Raw genomic sequence first — 15,249 nt, forward strand, 5'->3', positions numbered from 1 at the left:
GGAAAGTGTGGGATGGATTTCAATGACCATTCATTCACCTCTTAAGTTGGGGTCATTTTGCAGTGTGCAAACTATACAACCACACCTGGCATTCTCGGGTAAGCCCTCTGGTACCGAACCTCCATAGGGTGGAAGGTTGTACTTCTGGCTTAATAAATTTATGAATTCACTCCTTGTAGCAACCTCCATGAACACAAGAGGGCAGGCATTCTTTAATATGTATGAGTGACGGACTAGTACTAACACGTAAGGAGCAGTGGTTCATTCAAGAGCAAGACTTTATTAAAGATGGAAAAATGTAGGCTGCCCAGAGTTCTGGAACAAAGACAATGAACTGGCTTGCAGCACAACTCTAGTTAAGAAGGTTAATTCTATAGTTTGGAGTTTACGATGAAATAAAAAGGAAAAGGCTGAGTGGGAACAAAGCCCTAAAACATGACAAGAGAAACAAATGTTCTTTGACAATGTAAAATCATATTCTTGCTTTTATCTGCCATTAGCAGCTTTGAAAGGCAGACTATTTTAAATCAGGAGAAACTCAAGTTTGAAAGTCAGCCAGCAAATAACATTTCATAGGAAGCTTACTGCTGAATTTAATTAAGAAATCAAAGGGGACCCTGACAGTTAATAAATCTCAGGACTTAAAACAAAAATCACTTGAATCACAAAAATAAACAGTGACCACTACCCTCTGATGCCATTTAGACCCATTGGTTAGCACTACCCAGAAAAATGTACCCTTATTGTCCCATCAGGTGCATTTAAAGTGTGCCCATTCCCATATTGCATTAATTAACTGCTCCAAAGCTCCAGACCAAACATACTCATTTTTTCCAGAAGAGTAGAATCGGTGTTGACCAAGAACATAAATAACCTCCAACTCAGCATCAGTAGTCTGGATTGTGCTGCATTTCTTCACCCCCTCCCCCCATATTCTCTGCAATGTGACTTTGTAGCATCTCCCATCAAAAGATGTCTGGGTCCCCAGATCCTAGATCTGGGCTGGATTTGGCACTTACTTCGGCTAACGGAATGTGCCAATTCTGAGTCTAGGCCTCAAGAGACCTTGCACATTTCTGCTTACTCTCCTGTAACCCTGTTACTCCTGTATATGAGAGACCGCGTGGAGGAGGACCGACCCTCTCAGCCAAGGCCAAGTTCTAGCCGGCCAACCCCCAAATGTGCAAGGGAGCTTCCAAGGTCAGCAGAGCTGCCCATCCCCCTGCCCACAGACAACCACAGATGCATGAATGTGACCAGCTGAGTTGTCTAGAAAGAGCCACTTACCTGACCTGTGGACTCAAGAGCAATACTAATCACAAATTGTTTCCAGCCACAAAGTTTTAGAGGTTGTTTTTTTTGCACAGAAAAAGCAAACTGATACAATAATAACTATCCGATTACACAATATATTTTGTTTTGAAATGTCTTACTGCCCTTTGATTTAACACAGGTGGCTGTGACCCTGTGGGAACTCTCTTTTCCCTCCTTTTTTTTTTTCTTTTAAGAAAAAAACAAAATAACAACTTTGTATCATGGTCAGCCTCTCTGCTCAGCTTCTTCCCACTGCTGAAGAGGGACGGTGCTCAGCCCCAGCTGGGCTCTCTGCCTTCTCTAAGCCAGTGCGATAATCAGTAAATTACTGTCCATCACACACGGACTATATCCCATGCACCACGCAATAATTCCCAGCTCACAGTGTATCAGAATCCCCTCAGGAGCTTTCCCAAAAGGCTAATGCCCAGACTGCCCTCCCTGCTCCCCTCGCCTGCCCTCAGAGGCTCCACCAGAACCCCTGCTCCAGGGTTGCTGCCTGAAGCAGGAGACCCCTCCTTCCCCGCTCTCAGGAAGGGAAGCCGGTGGGGCTCTCTCATATCCCAGGACACAAAAGCCCTCAGCCATTTATTTTGCCTACTAAACAATGGCCTCAGTCTTTCCCCCCTTCCAGAATGGCATTTAGTGAGAAGCAATCTCCGCTTCTTCCAGCGATTATCGTTCAGTCAACGAGGTATCTGAGCACATTTCTGCCTAATCCTGCAGGAGGAATGTGATCAATGGAGGAGTCACACTATCGTATATTCAAGCACATGAAGGCGGTACTGTGGGGGCTGAGCATCCTGCAGTGGTCCACATACAGGAATTGGCAGGTCTCTTAAAGATTATTTAGAGTGACTATAAAAAGTTGGCTTTGGGGGCCCTGGGTGGCTCGGAAGGTTAAGTGTCTGATTCCGGCTCACGTCATGATCTCATTGGCTCGTGAGTTCGAGTCCCACGTCTGACTCTGGGCTGACCGCTTGGTCAGAGCCTACAGCCTGCTTTGGTTTCTGTCTCCCTCTCTCTCTGCCCCTCCCCTGCTCACGCTCTGTCTCGCTCTGTCTCTGTCTCTCAAAAATAAAGAAACGTTAAAAAACTTTAAAAAAATTTTTTTTAAAGAAGTCAGCTTTATATTTAATCAACATTCTGTTATCATCCACATCAAAATGAAATGTTTTTCTTCAACAATGAATTATCTTATTTACTTTATATTAATTTGTTCACTGTTTTCTTTTCCATCTATCCCATAGCCTGTAAGCTCCATCAGGGCAGGGACTTTTTCTGTCTTGTTCACTCCAGCACCAAGAAGAGGATTTGACACATAGTAGGTGCTCAGTAAATAACTGTTAAATCTAAGGAAGAAAGAGAAGATAGTAGTGACTCACATTGACTGTGTACCTACTATATACCAGATACCTTACTTTAGAAGGATGGATACCATCATTTGACCTTCACAAAAAGAGGTCTTCGATGAGCTCTTTTTAAAAATACACAGCTATTATGGGGCGCCTGGGTGGCTCAGTTAGTTAAGCACATGACTTCAGCTCCGGTCATGATCTCACAGATCGCGGGTTTGAGCCCCGTGTCAGGCTCTTGTGCCGACAGCTTGGAGCCTGGAGCCTGCTTTGGATTCCAGGTCTCCCCCTCTCTCTCTGCCCCTCCCCTGCTCACATTCTCACTCTCTCAAAACACTAAAAATAAAACAAAATATGCATCTATTTAAAGCTAATAAACAGCATTTTCAGGAATAAATCTAAGATTGACTTTCAACACATGCCTTTCCCACTGTACCTTAAGCCTGACAAATGTGATGGAACAGGCATGTACTCATGCAAATGGCAACAACACCGTTTAACACACACACGATGGAGCAACTGTAGTAGAAACAATGAAAAAGAAAGTGAGTCATGGGGAGTTGCAGGCTTAAGCAAGGTGGAGTAGGGGACAATCACCTTATGAAAACCATGGAAAGTAACATAGAGTTTTTAGAAAGATAGAAGGGAGGAAGTTTCCTGAGCGAGATGGAGAGGGACAGGTATGGCCTGGGTGAAGACATCAGCGTCCTGGGTTGGTGCCAGAGAACAAAAGAAAGGCACTTAAGAAAACAGAAATGAAGTGTTGTAAAATCTACCCACCATGCTTCGGAATACGTGCCCTCATTCTACTTGTATTTCTTTTCCTCCCTTGATTCTACTTCTTTTTTTTTTTTTTTTTTTTTTAACATTTATTTATTTATTTATTTTTTAGAGACCGAGAGAGACAGAGCATGAGCAGGGGAGGGGCAGAGAGAGAGGGAGACACAGAATCCGATTTTAGAGACCGAGAGAGACAGAGCATGAACGGGGGAGGGGCAGAGAGAGAGGGAGACACAGAATCCGAAGCAGGTTGCAGGCTCTGATGCATCAGCACAGAGCCTGACGTGGGGCTCGAACTCACAGACCGTGAGATCATGACCTGAGCCCAAGTCGGCCACTTAACCGACTGAGCCACCCAGGCGCCCCAATTCTACTTCTTAAAAGGCAGAAGACATAAATCTTCGCCTATATTAATTCGCAGATTGTTTGTGTATGTTTCAGCTTTATGACTAAAGTATCTGAGATAAAAGAGGTAACATGAAATTGGCAAAAGTAATTATAGCACACTAAGTTGGCAATTTTGTACCTTAGGAAAGTAAATAACCTTATGGACTATGAGGGAGGTAACTACATTTTCTTGGAACTTTGAGACCATCCTTTCTTATTCCTGTGCATCTACTTTCAAGTACTTGAGCTTAGTACGAGAAAAGGCTGAGCAAAGTCTGTGCGGCAGACCAGTAGAGCCACCAGAGTCTCAGTGGATGGGCTTGGATCCGGGATGTTAGAACCACCCGGTGTGTTTGTTACAAATGCTTCAGCCCAGACCACCTGAATAAGAAGTGGATGGACGGCACTTTGGAATTTGCAATTTTAGCCAGCTCCCCTGGGGATTTTAAGTCTAAGGGGGAGGGGGTGCGAGGGTGGTGATGGGATGTCTGGGTGTTATGCAAAGTAGGAATGCCTGCAGGCTTGGTGAGACACAGTGTATTCCAGAGAGCCTCTCGTCTGGATAATTAAGCTGGAAGACTCAGCCTCTTAGGAATCCTCGATTAAAAGACTCTGAATAGATTCCAGCTTTTGTTCAGTGAAGAGCTCCATCCACATGGTAAGCCTGGAGGGCCTTTGAGCTCCTGGCTCTTTTTCAGTTTTAACCATTTAACTTAAAAGCACACCGAACGGGGCACCTGGGTGGTTCAGTCGGCTAAGCCTCTGACTCTTGATTTAGGCTCAGGTTCCGACTTCACAGTTGTGAGATGGAGCCTCATGTCAGGCTCCTTGCTGACAACCTGGAGCCTGCTTGGGATTCTCTCTGCCCCTCTCCTGCTTGCACTCTCTTGCTCTCAAAATAAATAAGCATTCTTAAAAAAACTCTTTTAAAAAGCACACTGAACCATTGCTGAAATAACAACCAACAATAGATATTTAAAAGTCATATATTGTGTTTGAACTCAGTCTCCAGCCAGGTCTAGTGATTTTGAGTATGTTATTTAACTTTTCTGAGCACGTGTTTTTTTTCTTTTTTCTTTGGAAATGCAGATACAATACCCTCCTTTGTTAGGTTTTCATGACAGTTAAATGACATCACACAGACGAAATGTTCAGCACAGTGTCAGTCACATTGGCAGGCTCATAAGTAGGAAATAAACAAATCCTGTTTTTTCTTTTTATTTCAATAACAAGTTGAGCACAAACAAGTTAATAGTAGTTTAGTTAAAACTTGGGTGCTGCCTAAATCCCAAAAAACTAGTTAGGGTCTGGGGCACCTGAGTGGCTCAGCTGGTTAAGCATCTGACTCTTGATTTTGGCTCAGGTCGTGATCTCATGGTGCGTGAGATCGAGCCCTGCATCCATGCTGCCAGTGGAGAGTCTGCTTGGGATTCTTTCTCTCTCTCTCTCTCTCTGCCTCTCCCTCGTGCTCTCTGTCTCTCAAAATAAATAAACTTAAAAAAAAAAAACCAACTAGTTAGGTCCTATACATGTCATTTATAATCAGGGTGGCCACAAAAGAGTGGCTTCAAGGTCCAGCTCTGCGCTAAACATCGGGAATGCGTATGAAATGCCTTGATAACAATTCCTAAATATCTTGGACTCCTGCTTTCAAATCAAAGATGTAAAAAGGAGAGCAGTACTAGAGAGAAGATGATGTTTTAGGCAGCCCCCACCTCCACCTTTTACTTGGCTTACCCCTCTCTCCCCCTTGCAGTTCCTGCTATGTCCACATGGGAATACATCATCCATTATCTATTGTCTCTCACCTTTTCTTTTTTCTTCCCATTCTCCTTTTTCCCTTCCTTTCTTTCCTTCTTTCTTCCTTCTCAGCTTCCATAAATATTTAGTCAATGATTACAACGTGCAATGCCATGTGTTGCCTCTGGGGCCACAGGGTGAATGTGGAATAAATGAATATTTATTGAATATTTATTGAATTAATGAAGAAATTATGCTTCGGGTCCTGGGGCAGCTTAAAGGAAAGACAGCTTACTCATAACAGAATTAAATAAGAAAACAAGAACAAAAACAAAAACACAAAGATATGTGGAAAGTCTCCAAATTTGGGGAAATTAAACAATATACTTCCAAGTAAGTCATTGATTAAAGAAATTATGTGAGGAATTATAAAATATTCTAAACTGGATGAAAATGAAAACAAAACATACTAAAATTTGTCAGATGCACTGAAAGGAGTGTTTAGAAGGAAATTTATAGTCTTTATAAATTTAATTCATATAGTAGAAAGGAACAAAGATAAAAATCAATTATCTGAGATTCTACCTTAAGAAGTTAGAAAAAAAAATTTAAGTGCAAAGCAGAAAAGAGAAAATGGTAAAGATAAGAATGGAAATCAGTGAGAAGGAAGAATGAGCAAACAATAGGAAAGAAATCAATGAAAATAAAATCTGGTTATTGGAAAATATCAATAAAATTGACACACCTCAGGTTACAGCGAATACAAAAAAGATCATACATGATTAAAGGGACTTAGCTACAGATCCTACAGATAATAAAAGACTCATAAAAATATTATAAATAGCTTTATGTCAATAAACAGGATAACCTTAAGAAATTAACAAGTTCTTTGAAAGACAAATTTTTAAAACTGGCTCAAGAAGAATTAGAAAACCTGAATAGTCCTTTATCAACAAAAGAAACTGAACTCATTGTTAAAAACTCTCCAACAAAAACCCCCATGTTTAGATGGTTTAACTGATGAGTTCTATTAAAAATTTAAGAGAAAAAATATTACCACTCCAACACAAACTCTTTCAGAAAACATAGAAAAAAAACATAATTCCAAACTCAGATTATAAGGACAGGCTCACCATGATACCAAAACTATCACAAGAAAACCATAGACAATATCTCTCATGAATGTAAATGAAAAAATTCTTGACAAAATATTAGTAAGTTGAATAAAAACTAAAAAGAATAATATGACTAAGTGGAGTAAACCCCAAGAGTGCCAAGTTGGTTTCATATCTGCAGGTCAATCAATGGAACTTAACACATTAATAAAGGAGAAAAATCATGATCATTTTCATGGAAGCTGAGAATTTCACAAAAATGCATTAAACAAAAACATTCAACAAAATAGGAAGAGGGGAAATCCTTTTTAAACTTATAAAGACTATCTCCAAAAACCTACAGCAAACATCACACTTTATGATAAAAGACTGAATACTTCTCCCGTAAGATCAGGAACTAGACAAGGATTTCTATGCCACTTCTAGTCTACGTTGTCCTGGAGGTCTTATCAGTGCACTCATGCAAGGACACAAAGACACCCAAGGGAAGTTATGCAGAGATGGCATGATTATGTATACAGAAAAATCCCAAGAAATCTACAAAAAAAAGTTGTTAGAACTGACAAGTGAATTTAGAGAAGTCTTAGGATACACAGGAAATATATAAAAATATTATGTTTCTATATTGGGGAGGTTTTAAAATGTCCACAAATTCTTGGGCACTCTTCCCTTTAAAAGATCGATTCTGATGTCCTTTCCTTGTGTGTGGGCTGATCATACTAATGTGCCTCTAAAGAATAGAACGTGGTGGAAGTAACAGATGACTTCTGAGACTAGGTCATAATAGGCATTGCTGCTTCTGTCTTGTTCTTTTGGATCACTTGGTCTGAGGCAAGCCAGGCATCTCGTCATGAGATTACTGCAGCAGTCCTGTGGAGACGCCTAAGTAGAGGGGAACCAATGTCACCTTGTCAACCGTGTAAGTGAGTCACCTTGGAAGTGTATCCTCTAGCTTCAGTTAAGCTATCATAGATTTCAGCCCCTCACTCTTGAGTCTTCGGCAGAAGCCCCAGATATAGAGAAGTAGAGACAAGCCATCCTCACTTGTGCCCTAATCTAAAGTCCTGCTCCACAGAAACCATGAGACCTGCTGCAAAGGCCTATTTGTGTCGCAGAGCAAGATTCTCAAAAGCCTTTGTGAGGGCCGGGCCTGGCCTTCCTCAGAGAACTGCAGAACATGAACACGAGGGACAGAACCTGCAGGGGGTGAGGTGACTGCCCAGGGGACCAACACTGGAGCTACACACAGTAAATTCACTTGTTGCTTCCTCTTTTGCCCTCAGGAAGCAGGACCGTGCCAGTGAGAACAAGGAGAAAGCAGAGGTCTACATACATGCATAAGCTTGAGGGTAAGAGCAGCCTTCGATAGCCTAGAGCCCTGAATACATGCTGTGTCTAACATGAAGGCCACCTCAAATCATCATGTCGCTAATATTCTGTCAGCTTGGTCATGCAGAAAATATACCGTGAGGGCCAACAGGAAGGATCTACTCACCAGGACTACCTCATAGGCTTGAGTCCCAGAGCTCCTCATGTTGATGAGCACCATCTTGTTGCACCCACATATAAGTAGAGGGAGAGGGGAGGAGCTCTCATAAAAGGGACATCCAAGGACCAGGACCCACATGGGTTCCTGTCGAAGCTTAGCCCCACCTGGATGGCTCTGCTCATCTGGCTAGTACTGGGCACTAAAAGGATATTTTGAAAATTTCTGGAAAACACAAGGGACACAGGCCAGTGCCGGGATATCCCAGTACTGCCAACTTGGCTGTTCTTGGGGCCCTGGGGGGGGGACTTAGAAAAGTTTGAGGAAGGCACTTCAAAGCTGGAACATCACTCACCTGGGCCTAAGAGTACTACTGAGGTTTACTAGCATACTTGTGGGGTACTTTTGGCTTTCTCAGGAAATTTCATGTTAGTATCTTCAGCTGAAATAATTTCCCCAAAGGTAAAGGAAATTCCTACTCAGTTTTTAAAAAACAGTCTGAAAAAATATGAAAGTATAAAGCGACCAAGTCACCTGATCCTTTCTAGATTAAGACGGGGGTTATTATTTAATTTGTTTCCTTGACATAACCACCTCCAGTTTTACGGAGTCACCTGGAGCTCTTGCGAACACAGAGCATGGGACTGACTTAGATTAAGATTAGTTTAGATTAAGGCTGAGGGTGCCGGATTACTACTGTTCCTTCTATTCTTCTCGGCTGGAGTACAGCTCTGGGAGTGCCCTTCTGACAATTCTCATGAGGTCAATGCCCCTCAAAGATTCTGGCTAGGACAGTGGGAGCACACAGAAATTCACGAATTGCTATAGTAATTCAGCAGTCATTTTTGATACTGTTTTCTTCTTGAAGATGGATATTACTCTTCCATGCACCTATTTACTGACCATCTAAAAAACATTACGTGGCTTGAGTCACTGGATTATTGCCTCGGACTTCGAAATGTCCTGTCGGCAGACTCTCTCGTCCTCTCTCGTGGACCAGGTAATTCTAAAATGCAAGTCTACGAATGTCACTTCTACCCCTCATGACTTTAATGGTCTTGAATTGTCCCCCATTCCCTCTTTCTGGCCTTCTCCACTTTTTTTCTTGCCTACAGGCCTTTATACATGCTGTCTGTTCCACATGGAACGTCATCACCCCATTGTCCCCATTTGCTGGCTAACTTACATTTGTCTTTGTGCAACTTCCATTTTACTTTCTCTTGGAAGCTATCTCAACCTCTCCAAACTAGTCCTCCCTAGTATTACACAAACCACACTTTAATCGTTTTTTAAAAATGTGTCTCTATCTTTCACCAGAATGCAAATTTTGTTAGAATAGGATCTGTATCTGTCCTGTTTCTCATCATACATACTTTGCCTAACACGGCAATTTCATAGAAAATTGTAGATGAGGGGCGCCTGGGTGGCTTGGTCGGTTAAACGTCCGACTTCGGCTCAGGTCATGATCTCACGGTCTGTGAATTCGAGCCCCGCGTCGGGCTCTGTGCTGACAGCTCAGAGCCTGGAGCCTGTTTCGGATTCTGTGTCTCCCTCTCTCTCTGCTCCTCCCCTGTTCATGCTCTGTCTCTCTCTGTCTCAAAAATAAATAAACGTTAAAAAAAAATTTTTTTAAAGAAAATTGTAGATGAATAAGTAAATTACATAATGTTTACAACTTGATGAAGTAAGCCTTTATATTAGTCTCATCCTACAGATAAAAAAAGCTGAGGCTCGCCAAAGTAAAATAGATTTTATACGTTGTGGAAGTTTAGCAGCTGTCCGAGGTCTACCATTTTCCTTTTTGGAAACCTCAAAACAAAAAAAATGTCTTTGTGTCTTGAAGCGTTAGTGTTTGTCATGCCAATAATGGTGCATGGTGGTCACTTCTACAGAATTGGGCAATGGTGTCATGATATAGTGTAAAAGTATGGATAGGTGCACTTGAATTCTTCAGAGTTATTTGTATCTTTAGGATAATGGTATCTGTACCATCCCAGTTAGTCATGTTTAACATGTGCCTCAGCCAAGTCACAAATATTTCATGACTTGCTATTTCTGTTCTGTCTCAGTAATTCTTAATATCCTTGCTCATATCATGAAAGCCTCCATGACCTAACTGACACCACACTCCTAATCCACTCAATGTCCTCCACCAAAAACAACAATAAACAAAACAAGCCACCGAGCTTCGTTCTGGCATGAAGTTCATGGCAAAGTTTAGCTCCATATGTATTGGATGAATCCAATGCAGCTGATCCTTCCGTCGAACAATTCTTTGTAATAGAAATAAGATCCTACATGTTTTTCATGTTTTCTGTTGAGAACAAAACTGTCCAGTTAAAGAAAATATGAATCACTTTGCTATACCAGCTCCTGTAAAAAACACGTTGGGGTCAAAAAAAAAAGTATTGTTTTCTCTCAGTTTAAATGCTCTAAAAAATCTCTATTATCTATGTATCTATTCTGGAAAGATATGTACATATATGCAAATATGAACAGAGTTATACATTTTATAGGAAATTCCTCTATTTCCTTCCCCATCACTACCTTTGGAATCCAGGATTGTTAAGACTACAGAGAAACACTATTCTATAGACATTTTGAAGCAGTGCAGGTAGCATCTGAACATTGCATTTTATTGCAAGTAAGAAGAAGAATATGAATATTTGACTAGCCTCAGTCTCTTGCTGTCCTTAAATTTCAGTCTAAAGGAACACAAAGAATCAAAACACAGTCTGTCTCCAAGAGAGGAGTCCCCAGTCCCCCTCAATACTAAAAAAATTAAGCAAGCAATGACAAAGAAGAAACCGAAGTGTTTTCAAAGGAAGGATGAGGTGATAAGGACAGAAAAATATTGAGTTATGCCACTGATCAGAATTCCTAATAGGAAGGTATTAATACCAGGAACAATAATACCAGAAAGGGCAATAATACTCTGACAAAGGTAGATAGATACAACCGTTGGTTGGTATAACCGCTTTGTAAATTACAAGTGTGTAATTAAAGGTCAAAAGTGTCCACCTTGTATCCACGCTGGACTCTTATATGTCTGGTGAGAATTTTCCTCTTGCCTTTACCCATGATGTTCCCTGATGAGGTTGCAAACCTGCAGCTGAGGGCGTAATTCCTGCTAGCAGACATGCTTTGTTGGGTTCACACAGTGGGTTTTATTCATTATATCCATATTTCTGTCTTCAGAAGTTGGAGGCTCTGGCAACACTGACTTCCATATTGCTGGGTGACAACAGTCAGTGGGAGCTCAGCAGGTGGCCGCCTTCCAAGGGGTCTTGTGTTTGCTACAATTGTTTTCACTTTCATTTTCTTATACCACACCCCCCACCCCTTTATTCATTTTACCTCATCCGCCTGGCCCCTTTAAGAAAGGAGCTTGTAACTCCTACTCCACAGAGGCTGTCCCTCCCGGCCATGTCCACCTGTTCAAGTTCAAGTCATCACTGATGGTTCATGGCAAGTGTCATCCTCTCTTTCCTTCCCCAACAATCCAATGAGAGCTGACCGTCTTTTGATTACTCACAACATTCCTTGCATATTTTTTGTAGCCCACACAGTACCCAGTAATATTATTATCTGTATTGTACTTATCTTGCTAGTGCAAGGATTTGGAAGCTTACACATTCATCCATCCATTCAGCAAAAATTGATTAAGTACAAGGTGCCAAACACTAGCTTAAGTTCTGAGGATGTTGTGACGAATAAGAAAGAAACCCTCAAGGAGATGCTGAGAGCAGGATCTCTTTTGCCTATCTTGGCTTCCACTGCAGAGCCTCGGAAAGTGCCTTGTAGCTCAGTTGGCATTTGTTGAACTCAATTTTTGGCACCTATTAACTGATCACACGATTCTATTAAATAGAAGCATTAGAGCTATATTTCTTCAAAAAGCATTCAGAAAATCAATTCTCATTTATGTATACCAACCTCTAAAGATTTCTTCCCCCATTCCAGTTACTCCAAATCACCAAGGTTTTATCCTGAAATAGTACTCCGAGTACTCAGATGTCCCTCGAAATTTATTTACCTGGGTAACTGCTGAAAGAGAGGCGACTACTGCTCGTGTCTTTATCATTGATGTTGAAGTCCCAGTGTTTATATATCCTGAGCATGGCTGCATACGTGTACCAGCTTGAGTGAGCAAAAAAGACGTTCTCAAATCCAGGAAGAACCTACAGCCAGAATCATAGTGAATGATGCAGAGGTATACAGATAACTGACTACAAGTGTAGGAAGCATAGAGCAATTGTGTCAATTTTGCTATTCACTGCCATATTTATTATCGGGAAATATGGCCAAGAGCACAAAATTCACCTTTAATGTGCGCAAAAACAGACAGACTCTATCCTTCAAGCATCCAGAAGGGAAGACTGTGGGAGGGGGAGGGGCAGGTTCACATAGCACGGGAGGAATGGTGGAAGAAACAGAGCTAACATCATGTACTTCCAACACCCTCCATCAGTTCCTTCCTGTTCTTAACTTCTAGACAGAGGAGCCATAAGCTGATAATAGGGCTGTAGCCAGGGGTGATGAGATGTTGCCACACTTGGGCTGCCATATGGAAAAAGTCTGTGTGTCCCAGAACAAGGAAAGAGAGAGGTGGCTTTGTGTCTCACCTTAATAAGGGCAGAGCAATGTCCCATGTCCCATCTCTTAAAAACCTTCAAGCTGGAATTTGTTGTGGGAGAAACTGAGGGAATCAGATCCAACAGATCTCCAACGGCATTCAGGAACTGAATCTGGAACAGGGTCATAGGCTGGGGAGAGACAAAGAGTACTCTTACCAGTGATTTGTGGCAGTAGGATGCCATTTTCTAGTTTCCCCATTGTCGGGATACCCTCGGTTATTCCTTTGCCAAGGGTCCCCAATGTAACAAATGCATTCGATTTTCTCGTAGCTTATAAAATAGCTATTATCTTAGGGTTTATAAGAGATGCTTTAGCATGTGTTGATACCCAAAACACTAGTGATATTTAGGGCCAAATAGTTCTTTTTGGGGGGCTTGTGCATTGTAAACTATTTAGCAGCATCCCTGGCCTCTCCCCGTTAGATAGCAGTTAGCACCCTCCCAGTCTTGATCACCAAAAGTGTCTCCAGGCATTGCCAACTCTGCCCTGGAGGGACATTGCTCACAGTTGAGAATCACTGCTTTACGGCAAAATATTCAACTAAGACACTTTTTAATTTTTTGTTGATTTATTATTTAAAAAAATTTTTTCTTAACATTTATTCATTTTTGAGGGGGCAGAGACAGAGCATGAGCAGGGGAGGGGCAGAGCGAGAGACGGAATCTGAAGCAGATTCCAGGCTCTGAGCGGTCAGCGCAGGGCCCTGTGCAGGGGTGCAACTCATGAACCTCGAGATCATGAGCCGAAGTCAGATGCTTAACCAAATGAACCACCCAGGCGCCCCATGACGCTTTTTGATTTTGTGTGTTTAATGTAGAACTAACTGACTTGACATTTACCCCAAAGCAATGGTCAGACCTGAACATGAACTTAGTGCTAGAGAGCTCTGCTCCACCAAGAGTTAATCCACCAGAGTAGCCAGGGGCCGAGCATCTTACAGAAAAATTGGTTTTTAGGCAGACTTGGTGACAAGACAAACACAAATGACATTTTAACAAAAAAACAAGGGGCGCCTGGGTGGCGCAGTCGGTTAAGCGTCCGACTTCAGCCAGGTCACGATCACGCGGTCCGTGAGTTCGAGCCCCACGTCCGGCTCTGGGCTGATGGCTCAGAGCCTGGAGCCTGTTTCCGATTCTGTGTCTCCCTCTCTCTCTGCCCCTCCCCCGTTCATGCTCTGTCTCTCTCTGTCCCCCCCCCCCCCAAAAAAAAAATCTCCAAAGGATTGTGCAAGTCAGCAAATTGCTTTTGAATCCTCATCTGAAAACAATCCCGAATCTTAGAACCTTCACAAGGAGATTTTCTTAAAAAAAAAAGCGAAAACCAGAAACTGATTATTTGTTTATACACATATTCTCTCTCTTTTTTTTGTTCTTTGACTATATAACACTTGCATTATTAAAGATTTAAAAAATTATAATGAGATTTATAGTGGAATTTTGTTGTGTTGATTTCTGTGTATATCTCTAGACTTTTTACAGTGTTTTATGGATACATTAAATTTTTTTTTCTAATGTTTATTTATTTTTGAAGGAGAGAGAGAGCGTGAGCAGGGGAGGGGCAGAGAGAGAAGGAGACACAGAATCTGAAGCAGGCTCCAGGCCCCGAGCTGTCAGCACAGAGTCCCACGCGGGGCTCGAAATCACGAGCTGGGAGATCATGACCTGAGCCGAAGTTGGACGGTTAATCAACTGAGCCACCCAGGTGCCTCTACAGTGTCTTATAAATACATTTTTAAACACATGGTAGTGTATTATATGCTTCACTCTTCACTTTGATTTTTCTCTCTTCATATTTTTCACTTGTTTGGGGGAATTTTCCATAATTAGATGTAAAAATCTTCCTCATTCTCTTGAACAGAACTTTAATGAACGGATACATTATATGTTAACCAGTATTATACTGATGGACTTTCCTGTGGTTTCTAGTCTTTTGCTATTATAAACAGTGTTACAAAAATCAATCTTGGACACATCATTTCATATGTGTGTGAGTCTTTGTGTAGGATAGATACCTAGAGGCAGTTTTGATTTTAATAAATATTGCCAAGTTGTCTACAGAGGGCTTATTTCAACAGACACTCTTACAGCCTCAATGACATATTAAACATTGAGGTTTTTTTTTTTTTCAATTTGATAGGTGAAAAACAGTACCTCATTCTTTTTTTTTTTTTTTAAAGCCTATTTATTTACTTTGAGGAGTGGGGTAAGGGCAGAGAGAGAGACAGAGAAAATCCCAAGCAGGCTCTGAACTGTCAACACAGAGCCCAATGCACGGTTTGAACTCACGAAATGCGAGATCCTGACATGAGCCTAAATCCAGGGTTGGATGCTCAACTGACTGAGCCACCCAGATGCCCCTTAGCAATTCTTTTGTTACGAGGGAGTGAGGCAGAGCATGTTAAAAACCGTTTGAATTTTTTTTTGTGTGTGTGAAC

The 15,249-nt window shown here is 41.7% G+C and overlaps 1 protein-coding gene across 1 annotated transcript in view; it reads right to left on the reverse strand.

Moving 5' to 3' along the window:
• The window catches only part of PLBD1 (phospholipase B domain containing 1), a 55,379-nt gene that overhangs the window by 10,933 nt on the left and 29,197 nt on the right, over positions 1–15,249 (reverse strand). The window contains exons 5-6 of the mRNA XM_043562425.1: positions 12,803–12,943; positions 12,214–12,358 (exon numbers count right to left, since the gene is read on the reverse strand). Of these exons, the coding sequence (XP_043418360.1) occupies positions 12,214–12,358; positions 12,803–12,943 (286 nt within the window). The remainder of the gene's footprint in view (positions 1–12,213; positions 12,359–12,802; positions 12,944–15,249) is intronic.

Source organism: Prionailurus bengalensis, chromosome B4, assembly GCF_016509475.1.
Source record: "Prionailurus bengalensis isolate Pbe53 chromosome B4, Fcat_Pben_1.1_paternal_pri, whole genome shotgun sequence".
NCBI lineage: Eukaryota > Metazoa > Chordata > Mammalia > Carnivora > Felidae > Prionailurus > Prionailurus bengalensis.